Source organism: Homalodisca vitripennis, chromosome 8 (assembly GCF_021130785.1).
Source record: "Homalodisca vitripennis isolate AUS2020 chromosome 8, UT_GWSS_2.1, whole genome shotgun sequence".
Taxonomy (NCBI): Eukaryota; Metazoa; Arthropoda; class Insecta; order Hemiptera; family Cicadellidae; genus Homalodisca; species Homalodisca vitripennis.
This window is the reverse complement of record NC_060214.1, coordinates 92,626,309-92,640,372: the sequence shown is the minus strand read 5'-3', so window position 1 is coordinate 92,640,372 and position 14,064 is coordinate 92,626,309. Positions and strand designations below refer to the sequence as shown.

General features: G+C 35.3%; 1 protein-coding gene across 1 annotated transcript in view; it reads left to right on the top strand.

The window, feature by feature from the left end:
- Nucleotides 1-14,064, top strand: part of LOC124367744 (calcium-dependent protein kinase C-like) — a 456,141-nt gene that overhangs the window by 410,720 nt on the left and 31,357 nt on the right. The window contains 2 exon segments of the mRNA XM_046824826.1: nt 4,640-4,704; nt 4,706-4,769. Coding sequence (XP_046680782.1) covers nt 4,640-4,704; nt 4,706-4,769 — 129 coding nt within the window.

The window sequence follows — 14,064 nt, the reverse complement described above, 5'->3', positions numbered from 1 at the left end:
GAGAAGCACGTCGGTTACGGCAGAAGCAAAAACGTAGTCTGAAGGTTCCAAAATTTTGTTTTTCGTCATTTCGCCGTTTGTTTACGGGTTTTGTAGTTTGAAAAAAAATTATTATAGGTCTGCGCGAATAGTTTCTTTTTACTACTTTTCTCCATCGTACAAAGTACATACAGGGTGAATGTGTTAATTTAACCTGCCAAAATATAGGTTATAATTTCTTTAAAATTTTAGTATGGACCACTCAACATTGGGGATTTTGGAAGGAAACCATTTGGCGACATGTATGAGTTTTTTCATAATTTGGGCTACAACATGGTAATCATAATCCTATTTTGTTCAAATTTTGTGTCAAAAATGTGTTCCCCGCCCACGCCCCAGCTTTCGCCCCTCGGCGCCCTAAATGAGTTTCGCCATCGCAATAAAACATTTTTAATATACTTATTTAAGACTTGTGTATTTCATAAAATTTAGAAGACTTTCAAATTAACACTTCTATAAAAACTTTTGTTTAAAAAAATTGATAGATTTACCCAAATTACTATAATAGATTTTGGTAAAATTGAAAAATTTTTCAAACTGGTAAAATATGGAAATATAGTGTTTTTTAAATTTGTTATATGGTTCCACAGTTTTTTGAATGCCTTCTATACGAAAAATTTAAATTTTAATTTTAATATATCATGATTTAAAAAGAAACGAGTGGGTATTTCTTGGGGGAAAAAGTACATACAAAAATGACTAGTTCAGATTATGGTTTATAAATTAAAATGAAGACATACAAAATTTTTATAAAACATTATAAAATTAAAAATTGTTTTAGAGTTATAATGTTATAGAAGTTTATAGGTAGCATCCAAGAAGCCCGAGTATAGTTGTATAGAATGGCGAAAGGCAATTAAAGGGTTGTTCTGATGCTTGTGTGTTTAAGAAAACATTTATCATTTAGTTGTGAATTACTAAAAATTCCATTAAAATGGAACAACAGCAACGAAACTTCACTCATAATAAACATGTATAAACTCATTGTACAATAGAGAGATATAGATAAAAATCAAAATATTCAAATTGCATGAAGTTCTCAAACGAACTCTTACCGCTTCGGCCTGTGTTAACAGTTTGATTATATTTGTACTGACCTCATATGTTGTATATAAAAAAGGGATCACGTTATGTTGGATAAGCTTTAAATAAACAGAGCGGTGGTGACATATAAAAGGAATTCCCATGTACTCGAGTTAGCCTGTGATCCCTGTATTTGTTGATTCAGGAGATGAAATTTTGGTTTTAAATTTAAATGTTTTTTTTTTCATATGAGAATCCCTAACTGTTTTACATATTCTGTTTAATGAAAATAAAAATTTTTATAATTATGATTGGTTTAATGTTGAACTGCCATTACTCTCTTATAGTAATCGTATTTGGTTTTACCTCATATGTTTTAGACTGTTGAATAACTGTATGTTTAAAAACTGTATATTCCACGACTATTACTTGTATTTCAAAAATTAAAGTAATTTTTCGTACATTAATATTTAGTAACGAACTAAAAGTGTTTATCAGAGAACAAGTTGTCTTTAGCGAAAGATTAAGAACTTCATGGTAGATTCAAAATGTTTATGAAAGAGTGCCAAACCCCATACTTTTAGATTATAGATTTCAGTGTAGTTTCCCTCAACCAAAGTATTTCCGTGTTATTTGTCGGTTTATCAATTAAATTTAAAGATCTTACAGTAGGTGGAAGCTATTCGACATCGGCCCGTTCCGTTTTTCCAAGGTACCCCCATTTTGCGGAAGCATCAGGTTTGTGCATTTCTTAGAGTACAACGTTTCGTACATTTAATACCTTTTAGGAACATTGAAACTGCAATTGTATTCTATAGCTGTGTAGTAGAAAACACTGATGGCTTCATCGACATCTCGCGGAAAGAGGTAGTGGAATTAAATCAAATCTATAATCGAAACAACGTAACAATAAAGTTAAAGGTACTACTAACTAATACTGGAACTACCGAGTTCTGTAAAACATGTAACAGCCGCCAAACAACCCATGTTGTTTGAGTCTAGTTTAAACCCAACATATCCCACAGCATTCTCCACTGTATACGCGTAGGCACTGCACTGTACCTAACCGATTGTAAATATAATACCCGTCACCGTGCCATCTATGGGGATTATCTACTGAATCAAAAGACTCAACTTTAACGCTGTCCATCCGTTTCTGCCTTTCCCGTCTACTTTGTGAAATTGAAATTGTAGTTTTTTGGCTCCAGCCTCTAAATTATCCCGTATTAATGTTCACCGCAGACATTAGAAAACTAGCGATTTAGATCTCCGTTTCTCACACATAGCTTCAAATATGTGGTGTATGGATAGATGTCAACTATTCTGTACTAGCTCTAATTCCTTCTAAGAGGATTTCGATTATTTTGTGCAACTTAGGGAAGCCGAATACTGCTGAGGTGCATAGAATTTACTTAGCATTCGTATCTTTTCCTTTTGTATTTAATAACCGTTTCACCAGTCCAACAAACCAACCACCGCTGTCCTAATATATCTTGAATCTAACTGGGATTATGTTTAAATTTTAATTGTGTTATGTTTTTCCAAGAATGATAAAATCTCTCTTATTGTACCGTACTAAATTGTATTTTATTAGCAACTATTGCATCTACTTAAAAAGGATTGTTGTCAATCTGTTTTTCGGCTTTTTGTGATCTCATTTTTATAAATAGACTCATGGATTTTTAAAATTAAACCAATATTGAACACTTATGAGTAGATGATTACAGCGTTGCACATTTCTACTAAGCATATAGTAAATAATACATGGTCCCGTTTTGGTGAGGAAAATAGCCTAATTAAAAAGTAGCCTATATTATATAATAATTAGCTTGGGACGAGTGTAATTATTTTGGGTTATAGTGTTTTTCGAGTGACGCTGTTACATTGAATTTAAGCATTAATAAAAAAAAATTATTTCTATATATATCAATAACAGATTATGGTTTTTTATTTGCCAGTGGCAAATATTATACAGGTATATTTTCATTTTATTGTAAACAATGTTTTTCCATCTTTCAACGGGGTTTTTTTTTTTATTTCTAATGTAAATTACTTTGCTTTTGAAGGACAGCTGAAAAAATAACATCAATTTTCATCCCTACCCATAATGCATTACAAAACAAAACTATTTACCAATGCATCATACTACGTTAAATTATAATCCGTATTGCTTACTGGTAAATTAACACAATTTTAGTTGTTTGGGTAACGTTTTTTCTAATGATTGTTTTGTTGAGATCCCTGAAAACATTCCATTTTCCTATCAGTTGTTGCTATTTAAAATATGTTGTAAATATTTTTCGTTCGAATAGTAATTGTTGTGTTTTGAAAAGAGGTCTATTCGTTGTTATCGGCTTGAATTATAAATCACTTGGATAGCGAATCGCGAATTAGCAAGAGCATTTGCTGATTTTGTTGATGTTATTGTGAATAAGTGTATTTGGTTACATTAGTTCGTTTGTTTTTGTCTTTCCACAGTAAAGGTAAACCCCTGTATTTAGTTTGTATGGGTTAAAAAACATTGCATGTATTATTCGAATTTTTAAATGCCCGAATTTTTATTGAGTAATCGATGTATTGTGTTCGAATTTTTTGATATATTATAACAAAAACGAGCTTTACTTTTGTTCATAAACGTAAATTACCCAATTTGTCAACAATGTTTCAAGCATGCTTAAGTGCAAATGCAGTTATTTTCATAAATCAAAATGTTGAAATAATTGAGTACAAATAAATTCGTACAACTTCATTACTGATTGTTTTTTATCAACTTCCAGTAATTAAAATTTAAATTAAAGTTATATATCTTTATACTCATTGATAAATAAAAGTCTATTGTTGTTTAATATGATAAATGAATTAACACTTATTAATTAAATTTAACAACTTTACTCAGTGTATGTGTATATCTAACAATAAATTGATAAACTTAGTTTGTTTGATATGTATTTTGGACTGTGTAACTTTAAGGGTTATACATGGTATGTTAAAATTACTATTAAAAGATATAACGGACTTTTTAAAGAATGTATTTATCTTCAAGCCCACTTAAGTAGAATATCCAGTCCTATAAAATTTTTAAATAGGCAATCATTTTGTTTAGTATGTTTTTGTAAGCAATATAGAAGTAGGTGGCCATTTACCTTAGATCATTTACTGTATATGTTCTTGTTTTTTAAAACGAAGCTACAAGAAATACCATGCTGTTGTTTGTTTGACAAATTTTAAATTTGTTTGCGTTTAGCACTTAAAATGTTTAGCTTTTTGTATAAAAAGAGAAATGTATTAGTTTAAAGATAAAAGTAGACTTTTTGGGGAAATTGCTAATTAGTCTTTTTGAAAATACTTTTTATTTTGGGGGGGGGTGGGGGGGGGGGGGGGTGGGGGGGGGGGGGGGTGGGGGGGGGGGGGGGTGGGGGGGGGGGGGGGTGGGGGGGGGGGGGGGTGGGGGGGGGAATCCTCAACTAAAAGTCAGACACCCCAGGTGAAATGTAATGGCGTACGTACTGTAGTTACGTATGATTTTTCCATTGTATTGGTATGGTGTATACAGTAAGCGTGTACGACACTGTTGCAGCATGTGACATGAACGTACACAAGCGATGTGAGGAGAGTGTGCCGAACTTGTGTGGTTGCGACCACAACGGAAAGACGGGGTCGCATCGAGCTGAAGATCTCCTGCGTGGGCAGCAAGCTCACTGTGGACGGTAAGTGGTCATAAGATTCCCACTTAATTACAATATTTAGTCATCTTAGTCATGGAACTTTCAAAAATCAAACTTGGTAACTTTGGTACGTGTTTACAATTTTATTGAACAAGGGGTTTCGCAAGGATGTGCTCTTAGACCTATTATATATTCTAACCTTATTTTTAAATGTTCCAACTATTAAAACGAAGCTATGCTCATAGTTGATAATTATTTACTATTGAGAAAGGAGTTCTACAGCAAGCGCTCTTTAGAACTACTGTATATTCTACCTGTATTTTTATATTTTCTAATTATTCCAATGAATTTTACGCTCACACTTAGATTTGGACATTCATATACGCATATTCAGATTGTTCCTTGGAATTAAATCCAAATCTTGCAAAACCGGTCTAGCCATAGGGATTACTATCATAAGGCGTTTCCAGTATCTACAATAATGAAAATAATCAAATGTTCCTTTAGTGGAAATACTCTGTTACATTCCATATTTCGAATTCAACAAGCCCGTTCAACTTTCCTCATACAAACGAGAAATTTGTGATGTCTCATTTCAATTACTCATAGTTCGAATCAGAAAATACTGATTACAAGTACCGACTTATAATGGCTTCACCTCTAATTATTCGAATGAATTTTACGCTCACACTTAGATTTGGACATTCATATACGCATATTCAGATTGTTCCTTGGAATTAAATCCAAATCTTGCAAAACCGGTCTAGCCATAGGGATTACTATCATAAGGCGTTTCCAGTATCTACAATAATGAAATAATCAAATGTTCCTTTAGTGGAAATACTCTGTTACATTCCATATTTCGAATTCAACAAGCCCGTTCAACTTTCCTCATACAAACGAGAAATTTGTGATGTCTCATTTCAATTACTCATAGTTCGAATCAGAAAATACTGATTACAAGTACCGACTTATAATGGCTTCACCTCTAATTATTCGAATGAATTTTACGCTCACACTTAGATTTGGACATTCATATACGCATATTCAGATTGTTCCTTGGAATTAAATCCAAATCTTGCAAAAACCGGTCTAGCCATAGGGATTACTATCATAAGGCGTTTCCAGTATCTACAATAATTAAATAATCAAATGTTCCTTTAGTGGAAATACTCTGTTACATTCCATATTTCGAATTCAACAAGCCCGTTCAACTTTCCTCATACAAACGAGAAATTTGTGATGTCTCATTTCAATTACTCATAGTTCGAATCAGAAAATATTGATTACAAGTACCGACTTGTAATGGCTTCACAAGTTGGCTGCTTGTAGCAGTGGATATGGCCATAAGGGGTATCAATTTATTTCTTGTGAGAAAAGTATCCCAGGTTATTCATTTTATTTTCGTCGTGCATTACTGCAGTAAACTAAACAAACTCTGAGCGTTACGTAATTGAATTTGGACTTTTTGTCTCGATTTTTAGTTAAAAACACAACATAAAATGCTATAATTTGTAAAACTTTAAAGTAAGATTACAAAAAACATTTAAAATGTTTATTTTCAATATTTTAAAACACTTTGTGTGAGAAACCAATTATATGTACAGATGTCACTTTAAGCCTCCAACTAGTAGAATAACATAAAATTCCTGTACAAAAATATATTCACTGTTAGGCAATATCCCGGCCCAGCGAAGCGAGCTAACCCTATTTCCGTGGGCGATGACCGAGAGAATGTGTGCGGGGGTTGGCCTGGTCAGGAGTCTATCCTAAATATTTCGTTTTCACCAAGTTTACTTTCAACATTGGCACGTAAATGGCCAAAACTCGTAAAATTATGTTCACGAATACACTATAAGAAACATATTATGATGATTTTTGCACCTTAACGATCTGTTTTTAACAATATATAATGTATAATGATGTATATTAATGATTATCATAATATGATAATCATTAATATACATTATTTTGAATCTCAGATTAAACATAACATAAAAATTGATTTTTTTCGTTTAAAAATTTCAATAAAACCAGTTAAAAAAAGGTTTTTCAAATATGTATATAGCTCTAGTTGGTCAATAAAAAATAAACACAACACCGCCCTTATCACTTAACACCCACAGTCCTATTGAAATTGTATTGTATTTTACAAACAATATTATTTTCGTTATTTATAGTTTATAAAATAGTGATGGGGAGTAAATATTACTTTTTTCGTAAAAAATGTGTCTTTAACTATTTCGATTTTAATCCCATAATTTAAATATATTAACAATCATCTGTAAGTACATCTACCGTGCCTTGATAACCCATTTTGGTAGACATTTGAATGAGTGGCTAACATTAAGGGCAAGTAAAGTATAAAGGATAAATAAATATAAGAGAGTTACTAGTAAATATATAGTATATATATATATATATATATATATATATATATAATAAAAATAATAAATATAAAGTACTTACAACTCAATCAGGGTCCCGACAAAATAAGTGGACATCTGAGAATTATTTCGCAGTATTGAAACAATAATAAAGAAGTGCCTAAATCACCACATTAAATCTAATCAAAACATTATTTACAAAGTTGGTTACCAGGTTTAGGTGTAGTCATAATTTAAATCTTATTTTAATCAATTCTTTTACGTAAGTTGTAACTGCAGTTATAAAATCACTAATTGTAATCAAAAAGATAAATATTACAAGTAATTAAATTTAAATACATGTGTAACGTTTTCCACATTATTCAATACGTTTTAATTTTGAAGGGATGAGTTAGAAACTAAAGAGAGAAACTAATTCAGACAAAAACCGTAAACGATCCCGAGAAAATTCTAAGAAAGAGTGTGGAGCGGTGAAAGCAAGAATAGCGACACAACGGCGGCAGCAGAGCACCTCGTGTATATTTTATATAAAGACAACAATTTGAGAGACTCCGTTCAATGAAACATTCAAAAGCTGTTCCCGATCCTCACGTGACGTTACTGGGTATAAGTACGGGCGTTACACGCAACCATCGCGATATAAAGCGGCTCTTCTGCTCGGTATAGAGCCTAACTGGGCTGTTTGTATCTTCATTCTAACACATCTAACAGCCACAGTGTTCCCTCCTATCTCCCGATCTTCATGTGACGTTACTGGGTATAAGTACGGGCGTTACACGAACCATCGCGATATAAAGCGGCACTTCTGCTCGGTATACAGTAACTGGGCTGTTTGTATCTTCATTCTAACACATCTAACAGCCACAGTGTTCCCTCCTATCCCCCGATCCTCATGTGACGTTACTGGGTATAAGTACGGGCGTTACACACAACCATCGCGATATAAAACGGCTCTTCTGCTTGGTATAGAGCCTAACTGAGCTGTTTGTATCTTCATTCTAACACATCTAACAGCCACAGTGTTCCCTCCTATCCCCCGATCCTCATGTGACGTTACTGGGTATAAGTACGGGCGTTACACGAAGCATCGCGATATAAAGCGGCACTTCTGCTCGGTATACAGTAACTGGGCTGTTTGTATCTTCATTCTAACACATCTAACAGCCACAGTGTTCCCTCCTATCCCCCGATCCTCATGTGACGTTACTGGGTATAAGTACGGGCGTTACACGAAGCATCGCGATATAAAGCGGCACTTCTGCTCGGTATACAGTAACTGGGCTGTTTGTATCTTCATTCTAACACATCTAACAGCCACAGTGTTCCCTCCTATCCCCCGATCCTCATGTGACGTTACTGGGTATAAGTACGGGCGTTACACACAACCATCGCGATATAAAACGGCTCTTCTGCTCGGTATAGAGCCTAACTGAGCTGTTTGTATCTTCATTTCTAACACATCTAACAGCCACAGTGTTCCCTCCTATCCCCCGATCCTCATGTGACGTTACTGGGTATAAGTACGGGCGTTACACGAAGCATCGCGATATAAAGCGGCACTTCTGCTCGGTATACAGTAACTGGGCTGTTTGTATCTTCATTCTAACACATCTAACAGCCACAGTGTTTCCTCCTATCCCCCGATCCTCATGTGACGTTACTGGGTATAAGTACGGGCGTTACACGAAGCATCGCGATATAAAGCGGCACTTCTGCTCGGTATACAGTAACTGGGCTGTTTGTATCTTCATTCTAACACATCTAACAGCCACAGTGTTCCCTCCTATCCCCCGATCCTCATGTGACGTTACTGGGTATAAGTACGGGCGTTACACACAACCATCGCGATATAAAACGGCTCTTCTGCTCGGTATAGAGCCTAACTGAGCTGTTTGTATCTTCATTCTAACACATCTAACAGCCACAGTGTTCCCTCCTATCCCCCGATCCTCATGTGACGTTACTGGGTATAAGTACGGGCGTTACACGCAACCATCGCGATATAAAGCGGCTCTTCTGCTCGGTATACATCCTGACTTTGTCTCTATTTTGAGTTAAAAACACAACATAAAATGCTATGATTTGTAAACCTCTCAAGTAAGATTACAAAAAACATTTAAAATGTTTGTTTTCTACATTTTAAAACACTTTGGTTGAGAAGCCAATTATGTGTACAAATTTCACTTTCACCCTCTACCTAGTAGAATAAAATAAAAATCCTGTGCAAAAATATATTCAATGTTAGGCAATATCCCGGCCCAGCGAAGCGAGCTAACCCTATTTTCGAGGGTGATGACCGAGAGAATGTGTGCGGGGGTTGGCCTGGTCAGAAGTCTATCCTAAATAATTCGTTTTCACCAAGTCTACTTTCAACATTTTCACGTAAATGGCTAAAACTCGTATAAGTATGTACACGAATTTATTATAAGTAAAATAATAGATGGATGATTTTTTTTCACATCAACTATTTTTTTTATCAATATACATGTTAGTAATATTATTATACATTATTTTGAATATCCTATTGAAGATATCATAAAATTGATTTTCTTCCTTGAAAAGGTCAATTAAACCAGTTAAAAATAAATTTACAAAAATATATATGGCTCTGTTTGGTTCATAAAAATAAATACAAAACCGTTCTTATCATCTAACACTCTCAGTCCGTTTAACATTTTATTGTATTTAACTAACAATAGTATTTTCTTTATTTATAGTGTATAAATAGTGATGGGGAGTAAATATTAGTTTTTTTTTTGAAGAAGGAATGCGTCTTTAACTATTTTGTTTTTAATCCTGCAATTGAAACGTATTTATAATCATCTGTAAATGTGCCTTTGTAACCCATTTTGGTAGACATTTAAATGAGTGGCTAAAATTAAGGGTAAGCAAAGATAAATAAATATAAGACAGTTACTATTAAATTTACTGTAAAGTAATTTAAATACTTAATCAGGTTCCCGACAAAACAAGTGGACATCCAAGAATTATTACGCAGTATCAGGAGAATAATAATAATGAAACAAAAATGGAATATAAAATCATTTTCAAGGATATATTTCCTAGTATAAGTGAAGTGCCTGAATCATCACTTCAAATTTTGTCAGTTTTTGGTGTGTTAATATTATAAATGTGTTAAATGTTTAAAACATTTATAATATTGAGTAATACAGTTGTAAAATCTAATTGACCAAAAAGATCAATATTATAAATAACTAAAATTAAATAAATGTGTTACGTTTTTTATTTTAGTAAATACGTATTAATCAAAGGGACGAGTTACATACAAAGAAAGAATATAAATCAGTAAAACCGTAAACGATCCCAGGAAAATTCTAAGAAAGAGTGTGGAGCGGGGAAACCAAGAATAGCTACACAACGGCGGCAGCAGAGCACCTCGTGTATATTTCATATAAAGACAACAATTTGAGAGACTCCGTTCAATGAAACATTCAAAAGCTGTTCCCGATCCTCACGTGACGTTACTGGGTATAAGTACGGGCGTTACACGCAACCATCGCGATATAAAGCGGCTCTTCTGCTCGGTATACAGCCTAACTGGGCTGTTTGTATCTTCATTCTAACACATCTAACAGCCACAGTGTTCCCTCCTATCCCCCGATTCTCATGTGACGTTACTGGGTATAAGTACGGGCGTTACACGCAACCATCGCGATATAAAGCGGCACTTCTGCTCGGTATAGAGCCTAACTGGGCTGTTTGTATCTTCATTCTAACACATCTAACAGCCACAGTGTTCCCTCCTATCCCCCGATCCTCATGTGACGTTACTGGGTATAGGTACGGTCGTTACACGCAACCATCGCGATAAGAAGTGGCTCTTCTGCACGGTATACAGTCTAACTGGGCTGTTTGTGTCTTCATTCTCACACATCTACCAGCCACAGTGTTCCCTCCCATCCCCCGATCCTTACGTGACGTTAGTGGGTATAAGTACGGTCGTTACACGCGACCATCGCGTTACAAAACGGCTCTTCTGCTCGGTATGCAGACTAACTGGGCTGATTATGTCTTCATTCCCACACATCTACCAGCCACAGTGACTTCTCCTATTCCCCGAGGCTCACGTGACGTTACTGGGTATAAGTATGGCCGTTACAAGCAACCATCGCGATATAAAGCGGCTTTTCCGCTCGGTATACAGTCTAACTGGGCTGTTTGTTTCTTTATTCCCGCACTTATACCAGCCACAGTGTTCCCTCCCATTCCCCGATCCTGACGTGTCGTTACTAGGTATATGTATCTTCCCAAACCTTTTGCAAAAACATTTTTTATCTTGAACTGTTCGAATAATTTTTTTTTAACTCGAGATGTCGAATAAATGTAAATTCTATCAGAAATTATTTATTAATATTTCACTTGTCAAACAATTTACCTAATCTTTTCCAAATAAGCTGCTAGCTTTCTTATTCTACATTGAATACAAATATACCTAGAATGCTTCAGTTGACTTTAACTAACTTGTTCACCGTTCTCGTCAATTTTTTTTGTAGTGAAAAATGTAATTACATTTCATTCAAAATTTTTCTTTCTTCATATAGTAATATTTCAGTACAATTTCAATACCCAAATAAGACATTGTTTCAATGTGCAAAACAAAAATTGTATGAGGATTCTTTTTATTCCATTAGCGCTGAATCTCACTGTATACTCTCCTTGCACCATAATATTCATAAAGAACGGAAACGCCACAAAGGTAACAGAGGTCGGGATAGTCTGCAGACAGAGGGATCAGCGGTGCTAATGGCAATCCTTTGTTCTTTTCATGTGTCGTACTGAAGCAGGCTAAATACTTAAAGCAAGGTGGGTGGATTGTGTCTCCCACCCCTTCGTCAGCACCTTCCCAAGTGTTTACGTGTCACACACTAAACACTATTTTTCACAAGACAACGTTTTCAAAAGAATAAACGTTTCTTGTAATAGTACCAGAATTGGTCTTCCAAACTCGATATTAGTATTATTATCTTGTGAATCATACTTTAGGTGCGTGCAAATCTGCTTGGGACATAAAGTATCTAAATGTAATTTACCTTAAAGTCTCTCTTCAGAAAATATAATGTTTTTCACTATGTGTTCGAAGAAGTTAAAAAAGGTAAACCGCACCACTTGTCGCATAACGGACTTCGCTTAAATCTACAGAATTCTCGAGATGTCATGCGCAAAGACGGACAGGCAATCAGACAGAAGTGACAGTTCTGCAGCCACCAAGCAGACAGAAGAGGATCTTTGCCAGCCTAGTAGCCTTCAATGACGCCCAGCCATATTACATGGATAGATATAGACACACATATAGATATGCACACACATTGAACTGATTCCTATAAATGTAGCAATGCGTACTATTCAAAAATGAAATTGTGCATTTAGTTCTCCATTTAGAATGGAAGGGCACGATATCGTGCCTTTGGTTTGCTGGTTAGAGTGGCAGGGGACACGAAATTGTGCCTTTAGTTCTCCGTTTAGAATGGAAGGGCATGATATCGTGCCTTTGGTTTGCTGGTTAGAGTAGAAGAGGACACGACATTGTGCCTTTAGTTCTCCGTTTAGAATGGAAGGGCACGATATCGTGCCTTAGGTTTGCTGGTTAGAGTGGCAGGGGACACGATATTGTGCCTTGAGTTCTCCGTTTAGAATGGAAGGGCACGATATCGTGCCTTAGGTTTGCTGGTTAGATTGGCAGGGGACACGATATTGTGCCTTTAGTTCTCCGTTTAGAATGGAAGGGCACGATATCGTGCCTTTGGTTTGCTGGTTAAAGTGGCAGGGGACACGATATTGTGCCTTTAGTTCTCCGTTTAGAATGGAAGGGCACGATATCGTGCCTTTTGTTTACTGGTTAGAGTGGCAGGGGATACGATATTTTGCCTTTAGTTTTCCGTTTAGAATGGAAGGGCACAATATCGTGCCTTTGGTTTGCTGGTTAGAGTGGCAGGGGACACGAAATTGTGCCTTTTGTTCTCCGTTTAGAATGGAAGGGCACGATATCGTGCCTTTGGTTTGCTGGTTAGAGTGGCAGGGGGCACGATATTGTGCCTTTAGTTCTCCGTTTAGAATGGAAGGGCACAATATTGTGCCTTTGATACGAACCACTCTATTACGCAAAGATGTGTTTTATACAATCATAACTCATATCATCCAACTTGGAAGATTGTTTACTATCTATACAGCTGGGTAGAAAGCTTTGTAACTACTAAAATACAAAAATGTGAAATTTGGTCTGTATTTACTAGCAAAGGAAAATGGCGGGGACTTACTTAAAAACTTGTATTGTTATAGAAGTCAATGTTAACTTTTTCGTGGAAATAAATTCTTACGTGTTACAAATCAATCTACATTTACCTAATATGTTGAAGTTCTTGTATGGTAAAAATAATATATAAGCTTTGGTAGAACCTAAATAACGTTTTATTCAAAACCAAAGAATTAATTTTGCAATCAAGTGTAACATTTTTATTCGGAATATATGAATAGTTTTTTCTGACTCGTAATTCTGTAAGTAATTCTGTAGAAGATTATTTATAATAAATTCTAAAAATAATTTAAAACAGTTTGAAAATAACAGTACTAGTTACTCTAAAAAATACCGTGAAACAAAATTACAGTTTAGGAAATAATAACAGAAAGTTGAATACTAGCAGAACGCGAAGTACTAAGCAACAAAGTTTCGCCGCACACCAAGTACAAGTATCTCGCTCTGCCATGGAGCCGGAGGGGTGGTTGGTGTTGTAACATAATCAGCACCCGTGTGAACAGAGCTCCAGATATTCTGCACTGCTAAAGTGGAGTGTGGAGTTGTGTAAGTCAAGAGTACGGCGTTCTAGGGAACGGTTCAGTTGACTAAATCTCCACGAACGTACAATGAAGCGGAGTGTCTGTTTAGTGATTGTATTCCTGTTTTAACCGAATGGCACTCAACAAGAACAATCATC